Here is a 17,619-nt window from a genome sequence, read left to right on the forward strand (position 1 = left end):
GTTGGTCTTCCCCAGCATGCACTGGCATTTTCAAGTTATTGGACACTGACATCAGGAAGAGTTGCATTTAAACAGTATTATTTGATCTGGGGATGTTCTTACATAGGTTGTTTCAGGAACAGGGAATTTGAATTGGGGAAAAGAGCAAACCAGCCTCTTGTGGAAGTTTTGAAATCCCTGTACATGCCCAGGAGCATGCAAGCATTAGATAACAGTGAAGCGAAAAGGAGAGGAGCAGTAACTGTTTCCTACCACCCTGCTAGTGAGAGAGACTGATTCTAGCCAGAGGTGGCCATGGAATGTGGGAGACAAAAGTTTTTGCCAGATCGTTTAGCAATGATTTTTAATACTGACAAAGAAGTGGGTCTGTGTGACTGGACCTGAGGGTAACACTACTCAGAGATCTACTAAAGCACAGTGGCTTTGCAAAGCCACTGCTCCAGCTGGTCCCTTCCCACACAAGTGCCCTCATGATCCTTTCCAGTTGCAGCTTTGCTAGATTTGCCCTTTGAAGAAGCTCACAGAACAGCATTTGCACTGACCACAGCCTTTTAGCTTGGGGTGAAAAGGTAAGATAGTAGTACATCATCTCTGACATAAATCAACACTGTTTGATTTGTCATGGATAAAGGCGTGCTATGCTGCCAGAGCCAAAATCTGATGTCATGGAGAATGCACGGCTAGCAGTCCAGTGCAAAGATGAATTGAAACACTACTGAAGAGCTATAAAAGAGTGATTTATTGGTTTAGTCCTTACAGAGACATTACTGCAAAAGCCTAAAAGCAAAAGAAATGCCTGGTTTTCCACTCAGCATCTGCTGAGCAAGCAGGGCTCCTCACCCAACAAGCTACCTCCTCCAAGGATTTCTGTAACTGAAAGTCAAGGCTGCCCCAGCATCCACATTTGCTTGAGTAAGAAAGAGTTCAATCCCTGCAATGGTTGGATGCAGATTTGGGTTCTGAAGCGCACACTCTTGGCAAATATCAGTGCCTGAAGTCCCTTGTGTGTAATGACAGGTTATGGGGAAGTTGCAAGCCAGAGCTTTGGAAAGCCCCACACTTCCAGCTCTCCACAGGAGACCAGACACAGCACCTCACCGTAGGAGTCATTCTCAACTGGCCAGGCTGCACAATGAATTCACAGTCTAATTCCAGTAAATCAGACTGTCACATTTACTGTGATAAAGGTTATGCCCACAAACAAAATGAGGAAAAGCACGTTTCTTATTAAAAATAAAAATGAAGTTCTGCTATAGCATTTCTCATGCTCGGTCACTGTTAAAAGGCAATGTTGCCTTCCAAACTAAACCCTTAGATAGCTTAATATCAGATCAATTATTATTAGGAGGCAACTGGCATTTGCCACAGTTTCACCTTACAGGTAGGGCTCAACTACTTTAAAGACTGTTTAGGCACATTGCACACAAAAATATTAGCTATCACCTTAGGTAACACCTAATATCTTAAGCCTAATGCTTGAGAAATGCAGAAATCCTTGTGGGTGTGACGGATTAAGCCCAAAGATCATCATGCTGTTTCCTATTTCTTCCCTTTTCCTGCTTTCACTGGTGTTATGCTCTGTCAGGCTTACCCTGACTTAAGATATGACTTGGTACATTTGAGTAATACCTAAGTAATGCTATAATGAGCTGTAAAAAATAAATGTTTCAACAGACATTAAGAAATATATTAATAACAGTCTTTCATCAACAGGTTAATCAATTGCCACTTGTAAGATGGATTTTAGCTGTGGGGAGAGGATTACTCTTAAAAGGAGGAAAAGTATTTATTTCAATGAAAGTGCCTTGCTAGTTTATCTACTTTTGTAAAAGACATTTCTTAAACCTGTAAGTGCAGCAGTGTGTATTCTTCTAAAAATAAGTTATGGTCTTCTAAATTCCACTCACATTGACCAAGCAGCAACTTTACAATGCACTTTTAATCTCATTATAACCATTAACTTTGACGAGTTGACTTCTGAAGCATCTCCCAGTCTTGCACCACCTGTCCCTGCAGAGCCCCTGGGGCCATGCCACAGGAGCACAGGCATGCTCTGATGCTTTCTTAATGAAGTCATAGTTCCCAGTAAGTCCCTCCAGTCATGCATTGGCTCAGCCTGAAACATTATATGATACAGTTAATTATAAATTTAAATAGGACTTGAAGAAAACCCATATATTGTCAGGAACAGGATGCCCGACCGTCACTCGCACTCAGCAGCTCAGTAATACAAACATTCCCCTTACTGACCACTCCCACCACAGGAGAGAAAACAAAAACATTTTTCTTCTGCTCTACCAGAGCCTAGAAATATCAGTGAAGGTATTTCACATTGGTAACTTCTACAAAGGATAATAAAGGTACGATGCAGAAGTAGGAAAGATCCCAAGGGGCATTCAGCCACCGAAAAGGCCATGCCCTCATTTCTCCAGAACATTATAACTGCAGCATAGTGCCTATAACTGCAGGTAGCATTGGACAGAGGTTACTGCTGGCTCTGCTGGGCCAAGAGCTGCTGGCTCAGCCCTGTGCCCACCCTGTCTTAGCTCAGGCTGGTCACAGGAAAGGGAAGAGCACTGGGGATACTGGAGTGGTTGTGGGAGTGCTGGGGGAAAGCAGAAGGGGCTGGAGGCAGGGGAAAGGGAACTGCCCAGAACAACGACGAGCTTGCTGCAGAGAAAGTAAATGAACCATAGCTCACAAGGCAAGCTGCCTTGGCTGATCTTCCAGCCCAGATCATCTGTCTCTCATTGGCTCCATTTTATATTTTGAGAATTTCAAGCCTAGAAAAAACTTTCCCGTAGGAGTTGGACTTGATCCTTATGGGTCCCTTCCAACTTGGGATATTCTATGATTCTGTACTTTTAGGGTTTTGTCTTTGTGAATGTCTGGGACAGAAAATATCCATCAGAGGTCAGGAATTCCTCCCAGCCAGGATGGACTGCTGAAAAGAACAATGAGTTAGCCACTGTCTTCTTCCTGAAGGAAAAGAGGGAGGAGAGAGGAGAGACCCACCCTACTTCTATTAAATTACACTTTTTGTGGGTGCCTTCCAAAGGACCGTCTAGCATGAACTTCACACTCAAGACCATGAGCTAAACTAAACAGTGTAGTGCAGAGCAAGACAAGAATGCATTTGGACTCATTTGTTCCATCAAAATCACAGCACACATGACAAATTAACTAGCAATAAACGTACATTTTGACGTCAGTCCAGCTGTTTGTGTTGGAAATGTCAGAGCATGCTCACTTGTTGAAAAACATCCCACCCTCTGTTCTGTCAACTGACAAGGAATGCATGGGTGCTCCCCATCCAATTCCCTAATAAATTAACTGGATTTGGTACAAACCACCCTCCACAGCTGCTTAACGTATGGTGGCTTCCAGAGGAAGCATCCTGAAGAGCCTACAGGGCAGGCAGACAGGCAGCAAAACTGCGGCTGTTGCAGAGCAGAAGGATGATCACAGCTTCAATGTGAGCAGGTGCCTACCAGCCCGACCAGAAAGCTGAGGCTGGAAGGGACCTGAGAAAGTCCAGGCAAAATAAGACAGAATTTAGCCCTAGACTTCATTGAGACAAGGGTTATAGGGGAGGCAGGTATGGAGCTCGTCTACATTAGGGGTCAGGTGCAGGGATGTTGCAGCTGGAGTGACACCTGGAGACACTACTGACAGGTAATGGAGAACCAAAACCCCTTTAGGTGGCCCTGCCCCCTATCTGGATGCATATTTTTAACTGCATTTTGTTTTCACCTCCACTGCTTGTTTTTCAAGTTTATACACTTGCAAGAGGTAATAACTTCAGTGTTGTCAGATAAGGGTGTTTGGTATAGACATGATGAAGCTGACAAAGAGCAGAATGCTCTGTACTCCTGGAGGTCAGAGTGCCGAAGCAGAACTTTACAACAGACGCATGGGGCTCAATCTCTGTAAGAAGAACACATCCTGTACTCAGAAGTGATCAAAGGGAAATGCAAGTTACAATAGCCAAACACATAGACCATCAAAAAGTTAAAAATATCTGCATATTTTTAGCAGTTTCTATGCTAAGAGCAACCAGTCAATTTAGACAAAAATCCAGTTAAGAGACACTAAATTTAACTTTCTGGACATAATGCTTTCTTGGTTTATTTAAAAGTCCAAGTGAGAAAAGCAGCCTTGAGAAAGGTTTCTTTCTCCATCTGTACCTACGGGAACAGCTAGAAGTGATAAGATCTGTTGTGGTTGGCCTTCTAAAGAGACTGCAGCAGCTCTGAGTTTGGTTTTAGTTAAAGCAGAATTTCATGTTTTGTTCTCATTGATATCTGAAAGGCCTAGTGTTCTAAACAAATGAAATGGAACACTAGTTTCAGGGCATGTAAATGCTGAAAGAATCAAGTACTTTGCTCTAAATACAACAAGGCTTGCCATTTCAATTAATGTATCAAACGGAACAATCAAATTCACAATGAAGGAACATCAAACAAAATGTTAATACAAGTAACACAAAAGAGCCCTTGTCAAACTGAGCCTGTATGTTAAAAGCTTTTTCTAAGTCACTAGCAAAAACTAAAAATTGGTAGAGGGATTCTGAAGTCCCCAAATGCACAAGTAAGGCCTGATGATGCCACATACAGGCAATACTACAATAACGGGTATACAGGAAAGCACAAAGCATGGAAATGCACACAGAACAGCAAGAATATTGAGTAACAAATGAGGCTTGAGTAATTGGGGGAGTTAAGGGGAGAAGAGACGACAGGGAGGAATCCAAGAATAGTGATTTTACCTACTAAATCTCTTCTTTTGCAATCCTTAGTTTGCAAAGACAAAAGGAAGGAAATAGTTTGATAATTGCCCTGCCATTTCACCAGAAACAATATAATCATCATTTAACTGATATTCCCAGGAAACAGAAGTTTATGTTGCTCAAGCCAAAATCACAAAATTATCAGTGTTGGCTGAAGTATCTCAGTTTCATCATTGTATAAATGTCTTACAGGACAAAACACAGAATGAACTTAACATTTCAGTACATAGCAGAACACGCAAGCTAGACATATCGCCCACCAATTAGTGAAGCAGAATAGCTTTAAAATAAATATTATTTGTGACTGAATTCAGTACCACTTACCCATTTCTAAATGATACTGCTACAAGTTCTCAGACTTCATTCCTGTTTCTTTTGCTTGAATGTCTTTGGGACTGGAGAATAAATGGAGCTTGGGATGGTATCCCTCAACAAATACTTTTCAGAAACTCATGCTCTTGAAAGTTTATAACATGAAGAATATCACTTGCTTTTTTGTTTTGTTTTGTTTTGTTTTTTCTTCTTCTCTTCTGATTAGAGAAGAAAAGTATCAAAAGCAGGAGGCTGAAAAGAACCACGTCTTCTCAGCTTATGAAGTCATACCCATCTGGAATATCAAAGTAATTGATGTTTACATTTAAGATATCAGTTCTCCTTTAAATAAGCTGCAAAAGAATTTTAAATAAACAATAACCTTGGAGCAAAAAGATGCCTGTAAGTGCCTTAGGAGTAAAACCAACAAACCTCTCTGAGACATTGAAGAGTGTGAAATGTAATATAGCTCTAACAGTTTATGGAAGATAAAAATGGCTGCATGTCATTAAATGAGACAACTTACGATTGATTTCCAATGAAAGGAAAAAGGTAAGAGAGAAGATGGTCCTCTGGAAGGTTTGCACCTTCAACTCAGCAAGCAGTGAGCCCGATGACAACCCCACCTGCAACACACTTTCTCATAAACAGGGGGATGTGATGCCACGTGCAAGCAGGAAGGAAAGGCGTCAAAATGCAAAAAGGTGTTAAGAGTACAAGAAGTGGTAGGCTCTGCAGTCCCCTGCATGAGTGTAAGTTCTCAGTTGTACGCTAGGGTGGTGGCAACAATATATGGTTCCATATATATAATCCCACAGGTGCATTCTTAGTTACCAACCTAGATATTTCTCTTCCTGTGGCTCTAGTAGGAGAGGTCATTCTTCATTGGTGGACAACACATCAGAAATGGGTATATAACAAAGATATTCCAGGACCAGCTAACACAGAACCTGTGTTAGTTTTACCTGGCAAAATCACTTGTAATTTCTCCAATTTGCAGTTATTGAGCCAAAGATCACATGGACACCCATTTTATTTTTTTATATACAAAAATTTTAACGAATTTTGATAATGAAATAAATTCAATAGCCATAATTATGATACTCTAGGAAGATGTTTATTAAGTTGCTGAAAAATACAAATATTAGAATAAGTTTGTCATATTCAAATATTAGCAAAAAAAAAAGCTACAGTTGTACACAATCTAGTTGTTCCATTTCCTCCACTGTTATGAAAGCTATGGTAAGATGATACAAAGTCAAACCTTTAACAATCACTTGTGGATTTCGGAAAAGTTTAATTCTTCTTACCGTTAGCTGTAAGCTATTGCACTGAGTTATGCATCCCTCAGTTCTGAAGGCAATGTGTTATAACTGAAAACCAGCTGGTTGTATTATAATCTACTCTTTGGCTATATAATTAGAACATTATTAAGTATGAGATCCCATTACTAATGAGGCATAACTAATTAAAAAGACAAACAATTATATACACATTTTGCAAATTGGTTTAATGTGCTAAAGTCATTGCAACATTAAACTTTATACTTTTGAAAAATATTCTTGGAAAGAATACAGCCATTTGAACGATGTTTGTAGTCAGAGTAACTGATTAACGTGTTTGAATACAGTCTTAGAAACAGTAAACTTCTGTAAACCCAGGGATGAGGAGTTGATTTATTTATTTTAAGCCCTCAAGTAGCTTCCGCAGTCTAGGAGTACCAGCATAGCAATGCTGTCCTGGAGCACTGTAATTACATCCATCACCAGTGTAGACCTACCTTAATCAGACAGAAAAGTTAAAAGGCTACAGCCGTAACAATGAGCCTTAAACAATGCGTAAGAGCAGCTCTAGAAATTGGAAAAAAAAGGTGTATGAACAAGAATGCCATGAGTACATTGCAGGTATCTGATAGTTTACGGTAGGAAACACAGATTTCAACTGTGAAAAGATAAGTTGTTTTGCATTTTGCTTTAGGAAACAGAAGTGGAGTGTGGCCATGTGTGAAAGGAAAGTGCAGTCAGGAGAGCCTGTAAGAAACCAAGAGCAACTACCTGGAGAATCTGGAGAATCACTGAGGGGTGAAAGCACTGCATTCTGTAAAATGTACTTATTTACTAGTTCTCAAACACAGCTTGAATGTATGCAGTCTGCCAGCAGCAGACACCTTTACCAAGGCAGCTAATAACCAAATTATGAAGCAACTTACTTGTTTGTGGCACCCTGATCAAATCTAATAAATTCAAATTTATTAAACTGAAAAACTTCATGAATTCACAATTCCTCTCAAGAAGTCTTGTGGAAATTGCCTTTATTTTTTTTTTTATTTTGCTTACACTTCCCTTCTTCAACAGTGACTTTCCTCATGCAGATGAGGAAGGACGGACTTGGTTCATTGTTTCAGCCTGAAACAGAGGCACATGCAGTCATTCCTCTTGTAGACTCAGAAAGTCTTTTTGTAAGAGTAAAGCTTTCTTTAGAGCTGGAAACTGAACAGACTTGGAACAAACCCTCACAAACAGTTCAGCGCTAACTGGGAAAAAAAAAAAAAAAAGGTCCAACTGTCCAGATGCATTTGTTGAGGGATGCTCACTTCTAGTAATGCTGTTGCTCAATTTCTGCTTTTAAAAGTCCCAAATTGTGCTTCATCAACAAATGAAGAACAAGTGGGTGGTGCAGGTAGAGAACAAAAAGTCTCACAGGGGAAACACATCTCTCAAAGATCTTTCACTACCTAAATTCAGATCGACATTGTTTAAATATTTGAAGAATTTCACTAAGAAATTGAAAGTAACAATCAGTTTTGTTAAATGGTATATTTCAACCTACATAAAGTAACTCTAGCTACTGGCAAAACCTGGCAGTTCTGTTTCTCTAGCGCTGGTATTAATGACTGCAAACCAAGCAAAAGGTAGTCTGTATTATACTACCTCCAGCCCAGGGTGTGGAAGGAAAGCAGATCCTACTTTAAAAACCCTATGTTGTGCCAAACGTATGTGCTATAAGAAGACACCAGGTAGCTTTCATGTTGTGTAAGACAGCAAAAGCTTGCAAATGAATAAATACGCTGATACAAGTGAACGTGTCTTTGTCGTTGCTTATTCTCACCATTGATTTTTCTGTTGTTCAACCAAAAAATCTAACATACTTCACATGTAGAAGTATCATCTATTTCCATGGCATAGGAGTCAACATTTCTTTAGAGAGATAAGTGACTTGCCTAATTGCATATCAAAATGGCAATATACATTTGAAAGGACATACAAATTCTCATTATCTACCATGAATATGTACCAACTGAAGTATATGTAAAAACTGAGGTGAAATCAAATTGAATAAATTGACTACATGAGTTATGAAACAGTTTGTATTTTATACACATAGTATGTACACTGGTTTTGGAAATGTGGGTTTTATCCATGCAAATTTAATACAAAAACTATTTACAAAAAATAACAGTAGGAACATTTTTTCAAAAAGAAAAAAAAAGAAAAAAACATATACATGTTGGAAGCTCCAGCAATAATGGAAGTCCTGAAAAAAAGACTTAATACAGTATTGTACAGGTAGACAAACTTCAGAAGTGTGGAAAATGCACTTTACAAGAACATGAAATGCAAAATGAATTGCGCTATCAAATAGATGTTACAAGTATATACACAATTTAAGCATCTATTTTTAAATGATTCTCTCCAACTGTGCCTCAGAACTACTTCTGTCATGTTCTGCACACATTTATATATCGATCATTTGGCTATGTTGTATTTTATGAGTTTTATAACCACAAATTATAAAACAAAATAACTGAATACCAAGTGATAACTATAAAGCGATCACATTTTCCCTGTTCTACGCATTACACAATAGTAAAAGAGTATTCACATTTCCAACATAATCCACTAACCAACCCTTTTGCAATGACTCCACAAGCCCCTCACAAGCATCAAAAAATTACCTGCTGGTACAACAGACATTAATTGTTGCAACTAGGAAATCCCAGAGTCGCAGCAATGCTTACCAAATCGCATCAACTCAGTAAACTCAAATGTGTTAACATTTTCATTTAAAAAGCATAGTTTTGCACATGCTCTAGAAAGGGTTTGAATACTGAACAGTGGGAGTTCTCATGCCAGGAATGGCACAACTAAATCTAAATAAATACAGCAATTCTGGAAAGATTTCATCAGTTCACTTGTATTTAAAAACAAAAGAAAAAGTATCATTGTGGTTATTTCCAAATTGTAGCTATTTCACAATCTGCCCTTAGAACTGGGAAATAAGCATCATGTTTGCCTTATTTCACACAATTTTGAATGAAGTGAGGAAATCCTTGTTAATGCCTCAAATTCATTTTAAATTACTGACTTCATGTTTTAACTCACTTACAAAACTATTGAGGGAAGCTCTGATCTCACTGAAATCAACTGAAAGTCTCCCAAAACAATTTAATATGCTGTCACAGTTCAAGCCATTCTTTTCCGTCAATGTTCGGTAAGGGACTAAGCACGTTGTGTAAAGACCTACTGAAGCTGTTTTTTCTGTTTCAAGATCAGGATTCTAAAATGTGTATGCATGAGGAAAAAAAATTTTAAGTCCTTAAAAACTGTAGTTGGCTATGAAATGCCTGATGTCATTTTTACAATAACTTCTATTCCTTCCAGAGAAATTCATAATGTAGTTTATAGCAATCCCCTTTGCTTGCCATATTGGAAAAGTCAAAAACAGCAATGGAACAAATACAGCATAAAACTACAGTTTTACTGTATATAATGTCAGGATTGTAGGATGTGAAATACGTGAAGACAAATAAAGCAAAGCAGCAGTTTATTGTGTAAAAAAGAAGGGAGCCAGAGCCAGGAGCTCCTGTAGTGGCAAGATTAAACTGGAATTCAGCTCATCACATTCTGTTTTAACAAACAAGATCAGCAGAAGGTGCTTTCTTGATAGAAAGATAATTTTTTGCTTTCATATTAGGTAACTGAAAAGATCTGACAAAATCACTGATTAAAAAGTTGGCCTTTCCCTCATGTTTAAATTACATATATCCCAGAGCATGTTCTGCATGTTGAAGAGGAAACTGTATCATTTTTATTAATTCAAGAGGACAAGTGACCCTAACCTGCTAGAGTCATGGTGCAGTTTTCAGCAAGTGTAGTTGTCTGGCTTCTAGAACAAGCATTCTCCATCTCACATATCTTTACTGGTAGAAGGTAAATATTATCAAACATCTATTTTTCTACTACTCTTAGATATTATCACTTTCCTTATATATTTTTTTTTTTTCAGATTGCAACCATCTATTTAAAAGAATGTCAGCTAGTGGGGAAGGAGGCAGCAGCACAAAGCAAGGAGATGATGCCTTCAGAAGGTGCATCACCCAGACAAGCCTTGACATACATGCCCGCTGTAGCTCCTCGGCTGATTAGAAGGCCAGAGGGAAGGCACGTGGCATCAGCGAGGTGCCCTGCCCTGTGCTTGGGGATGGATAGTGCTCTCTGCACAATTAACACAATGAATCCTGCAGAACTGGCATAGTTATCCAAAATCAAACAATCTTTCTGGGAAAACAAAGATGCCAATCTTCTCATTACTGTAACCTCTACAGAAAGGTCCAAGTTAAAGATGGACCAGGAACTGGTCAGACCCCAGTGTCCCTCAACACGAAGTAGTTTCAAAAACATTTCTTCCTCCACTAATTCTTTCCAAAAAAACCTTTTTCTTCTGAAGCAATTTAACATATTGCAATCATGTTGCAACTCAGAGTAACCTCTCCTTGGACAACTATATTGTTTCCAATTCCTGGCCATACTGGCATTTTCTCCTTAAAAATAATTTAAAAGTGTTAACTGTAAGCTGGAAATATTTCATCAGCTCTTATGTTGTAAGGGTCACTGTTTAATATGATGTACTTCTCAAAAGAAACACAGACATTAGCCTGACTTTGTGAGGAAAAAAAGAGAAATTTTGTTTACCGGTACAAAATCATTTCCAATCCACAGAAAGTGCAAAAACCCCTTCAAAAACTCACGCTTACTTTGCATTCCATTGAAATCCACTATCCTGACACTAATATATATATGGATATATATAAATCAATCAGGATATATATAAATCAATATATATATATATATATATATATATATATATATATATATATATATATATTGATTTAACATTGAATAAGGTTTTGCTTACTACTTGACTAATATTTTGGTACATTATTAAAGTACCTGCCTTCTGCATTGGTATACAGACCTATCCAGAGACAGAGACTGCTGCATTACATACAAGAGTTACCTTTTGTACTAAAATTTTTAAAATTAGCAGGAAACTAAATTAGCAAACTTGTCCTTCTCCTCAATACTGAGGATACATGGGAATTTGCTTTCAGGGATAATAGGTATCTTTTCAATTTATTTTTTAATTTTTTAATTTGGCCAGATTTATATCTGAGAAGAGTGTCGTTAAATTATCAAATATTTTAAAGAAAGGTTTTAGCACAGTAAAGTAACTGATGGTACGTGTAACTTTTTGAGGTGACATACATTCCAGAGTATGAAAGCAGTGCTTAAGAGTTATTTTTCCTACCATCTTAATACTGTATGGCACATCAGAATATTTGTATTAAATATATAAATCAATGTGTAATATTAGCAGCTTCCCGTTGCTAACCAGAGATCACTATTTTTTGTCAAGAAATTGACACTAAAGCTTTGCTCACTTCAAACAAGTTTAAGTCATGTTTCACCACTGCCTCTACCTCAGGTGTTCCATAATCTAACAGTAAAATCTTTTACTGAAGTCAAGGGCAAAATTCACGCTGACTCCATTATAGCTAGGATTTTACCTAGAAATTCCTACGATTCATGTCAGTTATTTATAGTTTCAAATGTGCTCCTCTATTTTATGATAATGTTAATTTTTGGTTGTGTTATGGAAGGCCATCAGATACATGTGTGTAGACAGGTTTCTGGGGCTCCAGCGATACTCAAACTAGCACACTGGACTGGCAGTGTTATAGAATAGATGGGAAGCATTTCTGAGATACTGTGTCTGAAGTCACCACACTTTAATTATTTCAGTGCCACTGCTCTAAGATCTCACAATATCTGAGACATTATTGCTTAAAAAAAGATCATTCATGTGCGAGATGCTGCATCCATTAAGATAGAAAATAGAAAAAATACACAAGGGCAGAAACCCTGTCAGTAATTTACAGTTCATATCACATTATTGCAGTAACTTTGTATAGCATCCACAATAACAAAAGCACCCTAGTTAACTTAAATTTATTAGGAGACTTATTTAGGAAACTTAATAGAGTTTCCTGAAGCTTTTCATGTTATCTTTTCTTCACATCAAAAGAAAAAAAATGAGGGACTATGATAAGAATTAGGCCTCTGATTTTAACAACCCATTAGCTGCATCAAACATTAAGTAATGACATTGCATCCTCAACAAAATAGGAACAGAATATCTCTTAAATAGGGACAGAATATCTCTTATGTGCTAATTGTTGGAGCAGGGACTCTAGAATTACTAAAGAGAGTTAAAAAGTCACTTTAAAAAAGTAAAGAGGGAGGATGAGGTCACATGCAGTAATGAATAACATGAAGTCACTAAATCAGTACACAAAACAAAAAATAAGATGCTAGGAGTCAAAAAGTGAGAAGATAGTAGGTAACTTCTTGTACAGGGAGGACAGCAACAATTCCCATACGCTTCTTTAAAATTAAAATTTTACCTTCAAATTATTTTTTTTAGCATCACTTCTGCAGTTGCTTCTAAAAATCACAAAGCTAATTATATCATTACTTTAGAGAATTATTTGTAGAAGCACCTAAAGAAAGATGAGAGAAGATTCATCCAGGCACAGCAGACCTTTTCTCAGACTATTCCTAAGGATACTGGAAGGCCTTAACCTTTGCAATACTAAGAAGGGAATCCTCTAAGTACCATGAATATCCTTTCCCATAAGCATTAAGAAGGCCATAATAATTTCCAAAGAGCAGCAAAGCCAGACTGGTCCTAGTAAACCTGTGGGGAAGAATTCTAGAGTAGTTAAAAAAAAAAAAAATGCTATTTCCATAGTTTTCAATTTCAGAGGTACAATTCAAAGTGAGTACATTAGTTCCAAGTCCAGTTCTCATGTTACCTAGGAAATAATATGATAAGATTAAATAACTGATCGGGCATGCTACATCAAGGGAATTCTTAAATGTTTACACTGTGATACGATAACTTCATAAATTTATTTCTGTTTGGATAAGAGCGTTACTTTAAGATAACATTTAAATGGCAATTAAATAGTAGTGTAGATTGGTTTACGTTAGATAATTTAAAGTGGCAATTTACAGGTATCAATTCTATGGCTAGCATACTGAAGCAGAACTTCATCACTGTCATTGCCATCAAATACCATATAGCAAGGAATTGAAAGACAATGAAATACTCCTTTTGAAAGCGTTCTTCAAATGTAGCACACAGTAACAAGAAGCCTGCTTAATATATTACTTTTTCGTTTTAGTCTTAGCATGACTTCAGATATTGCCGTTTGTAAAACTAATTTAAATTTTTAAAGTAAGTATTATGTGAATGATTTAAAACCCAATTAGAGATACAGTAAATACCATGTTTCAAAGGTCAAAGCAATATAGATTACCGAATCACACAGAATCACAGAATTGTAGGGGTTGGAAGGGACCTCAAGAGGTTATCGGGTCCAACCCCCCTGCCAAAGCAGGTTCCCTAGAGCATACATATTTTATTTAAAAAAACGAAGATTTAGATCTAGGACTTTGCAAATTAAGTTTTACACCCTTTAAACACAGTTTTAAGGCTTCTCAATGAGCTGTGACACCTTAAATGGCTTCTTGACGAATTGGAAAGAACAGAATCAAATCCTGTTACACACTAGGCAAATATACACCTTCATTAAAATTAACTTAGCCTAAAATAGGAAATCTGTGACAGTCAAAACTTTTTTTTTTTTTTTAATTGAGCTACCCATTCATGAAGAACAAACTAATTCAAACAGTTTTACTACTGTTTTACTATAGTTTTACTACTGAAATTATTTGCAGCTTGTTTGGAAAGGAACTCAACTGTGCGTTGGTTCAGAATGTTCTCAAAACACCAAGAATCTCTGTAGAAGTAAGCAAATACATAAACTCAAAAGTTTCAAAAAGAACACCACAGTGGGAATTTCTTTTTTAAATTTGCCCAGAAAAGTAATGTTTCAGCACAGTGACATTCGTACAAACTAATCTGTGTGTTATGGCACACAATTCCGTAAATTACACAATAAATCCTGTAAACACTATGAAGATAAACACTGATTTCTCAACTAAATTATGGATATACCTGTTGTAAAAATGTAAAGTGAAATCAGGAGCAATATTACATAAAATCCTGAAAGTCACAGCATAAACCTGAGATTTGGGCAGTTTTATCAAAATGTCCTAAATTATTCTGTATTACTAGTCCTCACATCTTACTCACCATGTATATTTGTTTGCCTCAAACAAAGAAAAGTAGACAGTTTTGTTTATCCAACAATACATTAAACCAAAAAATGATTAGGTATTATCAAATTAAATATCATAAATAAAGTGTATTTACAGTATTTTCTAATTATTAGACAACAGAATTATCAATTGTGCAACAAACTTAAAACACCCAACATCAAAAATGTGAAGTATTACTTAAATCTTCACGTATTGATTTTACAAAAAACTATTAAAATATTTAAAAATTCCCATTTTATCTATTTTAAAACAAATTTCAAAAATGTTTAAGACTATTAAGAGTTATCAATTACACAGGCACTTCACATGTAAACAATCTACAGTACAACTGAAAAAAATATTTGGCACCAACCTAGAAGACTGGAAAAAAAAAATCAATGTGTCCTTTTTCCCATTGTATACTGTTTTGTGTAATCACCATACACTCAGACTAAATACTGGCAATGTTGGAAGTGCGTTAAGTTACAATCAGGAGTGCAAAAAAAAAATAAAGAACACACATAAAGCTTTCTGAAAGAATGAAAGTGGATTACAATTATCAGTCACTGTATTTTTACCATCATACCATCGCTACATTTTTGTTTTACCTTTGAATCAAATGATTGACTTTAATCATTCAAGCAAGGGGGGATTAGGTTTTGTACTTCTAAACTAATTCAAACAACATTTTCCATGTAGAAAACGAAATCCAGCATTTAACTGTAACACTCTGAGATGATAAATGGCAAGTTTTAACTTAAATGAACTGGAAAGAGAACCTGATGCTACCAAAATCTCTTTGTGCATCCAAAAGACAAAAAATCATTATGGTCTTTCAATGTCAGCTGACTCCAAGGTTTTCATGTCCAACTTCAGAGTAAGGCGCTCTACAGCATCTGGACAGATATTAGTTTTTGATGGCTTGGATGTTCCCATGTAGGAAGCTGAACAGTTCCAGAGCAATCCAACAGATCAAATGGCAAGCTGCCTGGCTTCCAAGAAGTCATGTTACATGGAGGAAAGCTGAGATACTTTCAGTGTAGGCAATTCAAGCAGAGCTTGAACTGTGAGGCCAACTTTTACAAGGCCTCTTTCCTCCAGAATGTGATGAGGCAAGCAAAGTCTTTCCTGTAAAATAAAGTAGTGCATGTATTAAGCTTGATTCACTTTTTCCAAGCTACGTAGCAAAAGCATTCTATCTGAAGTCACACATACGTTACACATTTGCATAGAAAATGTCTTCGACTTTAAATTTTGCTTGTTGTTCTCTACAGTAACAGAACACTCAGAAATTACATCTGAGATCTGACTGTTTAATTGTGGAAAAAAAATAATTTTGAATGCAGAAACTAGCAAAAAAAAAAAAAAAAGAACATTTACTTAAAATATTAAACTAAGACACATAAGTACTGTGCTAATTCCCTAAAACCAAAGACATTCTTTACAAAAGTAAAGCAAGAAAATCAGGTTGATGGGCACTGCTGGTCTGCTTCTTCCTTTCGCTGTTTTGGAAGCACATTACTAATTTTCCCCTTGGGACCTCGCGGAAGTGCTGACAGACTTTGGCCCTCACTAATGAATCATTCTCCAAGGAAGTCATCTTTCAGTTTCAAAAGACTTTTGCAACAAAAGTTAAATACTCTTCCCCTCTGTTAGATGGTGCTATATGGAACTCGGTATCCAATGAATCTCTGCATTCCTAACTTATGAAAGCCCCGTGGTTCCATGCAAGATGGAAGCTGTGGCAGAGCAGCAACCCAGGGTTTTAAATCCATTAATTACTTTTCTTGTTCCAGTGAAATACGGTGAGTTTTATGTCTCATGATATACAGGAAATGTTTTGGTCTTTCAGTTTTTCCTCTTGCACAGAGACGTATGGCAAGGGTAAAAGTATGGAAGTTGGGCAAAAGGAGCACGAATAGTGAGCTACAACTACAGTTAGGTTATATATTTCTTTAACTGCATTTAACTAATTTTTACTAGGCATACACTGAAATTCACGCCAAAATGAATTGCTAAACAAAAGACTTAAATATTGCAACATCATCCTCTCACATCAGTTCTTTTGTTTAGATGATATTTTATTTTAAAGGGAAGTCAGTATTTGTGCTATTGGGAAATAATTGTAAACCCAAAGTTTCCTCAAAGTTCACACCACAGGCCAGAAGGCCAGGGAGACAAATTCTTTTTATACCTTTAAGTTCCCTGGTTAGTGTAATAATCACTATTGCTCCCTTTCTGCCCCCATGGAAAAAAAAAAAAAAAAATCAACTGCAGTATTCACTGACATACTTTCTGTGAATATATTAGTCAATAAAACAATTAGCATACCTGTGGAACACCCAATTTTTTACAAGCATCAAGAAAGTTTTCAACATTTCTTCGGCACTTTGCCATACTGAGTTTAGGCTGTAAAGACAGGATATTAGATTTTCATCACATATTTGTGAAGGACTGTATAGGACTGTATATTTCTGCAAATTCAGTAACAGTTGCTTAAACAAACTAGAACAAGTTCAATGAAGATTCAAGTATAAGAAAATAGCTAAACTAAACTGAGCCTTGTCTAATGCTTCTTGAAAAAAAAATGAAGTGACGAATGTAGCCAGTTAGTATAGCAAATATGATACATGATTTTTTACCACTGAACTTTGAAAACTTATTTTCACATAAGATGCAACAAAAGTAAAATAAACGACTCACCACTGCTGGCGATGGTACATGAATGCTGGCAACAGAGCGTGGTCTTATGTGATTGGCTAAATGGCAAAGAACTACTCCATCCATCAATGCTGCTCCAATATCATCTGGCAAAATTACTTTTAACCTTGACTCAAGATTCTGTTAAAAAGCCCGTAAGTAAAGTTACTTTCAACATTACCTAATCATTAACTTTAAATCGACTGTATTTTAAAGCATGCAGTTTTAAAAAGGCGTTTTAATATTAACATGAAGTAAATGGAACCAATCCACACTTCACTGAGTACAACAATACTTTTATCTGCATCATTG

The 17,619-nt window shown here is 36.8% G+C and overlaps 1 protein-coding gene across 5 annotated transcripts in view; it reads right to left on the reverse strand.

Moving 5' to 3' along the window:
• Positions 1–8,184: 8,184 nt before the first annotated feature.
• Positions 8,185–17,619, reverse strand: part of LRCH2 (leucine rich repeats and calponin homology domain containing 2) — a 43,749-nt gene continuing 34,314 nt past the window's right edge. For all 5 annotated transcript variants that reach the window (XR_011811631.1, XM_027464934.3, XM_027464935.3 and 2 more), the window contains 3 exons: positions 17,311–17,448; positions 16,939–17,016; positions 8,185–15,735 (listed from right to left, as the gene is read on the reverse strand). Coding sequence is in view for 4 of the 5 variants with exons in the window: in XM_027464934.3 (XP_027320735.1) it covers positions 15,616–15,735; positions 16,939–17,016; positions 17,311–17,448 (336 nt within the window). In the remaining variant the exon portion in view is untranslated. The remainder of the gene's footprint in view (positions 15,736–16,938; positions 17,017–17,310; positions 17,449–17,619) is intronic.

The sequence above is a fragment of the Anas platyrhynchos genome, chromosome 10 (genome assembly GCF_047663525.1).
Source record: "Anas platyrhynchos isolate ZD024472 breed Pekin duck chromosome 10, IASCAAS_PekinDuck_T2T, whole genome shotgun sequence".
NCBI classification, from domain to species: Eukaryota; Metazoa; Chordata; class Aves; order Anseriformes; family Anatidae; genus Anas; species Anas platyrhynchos.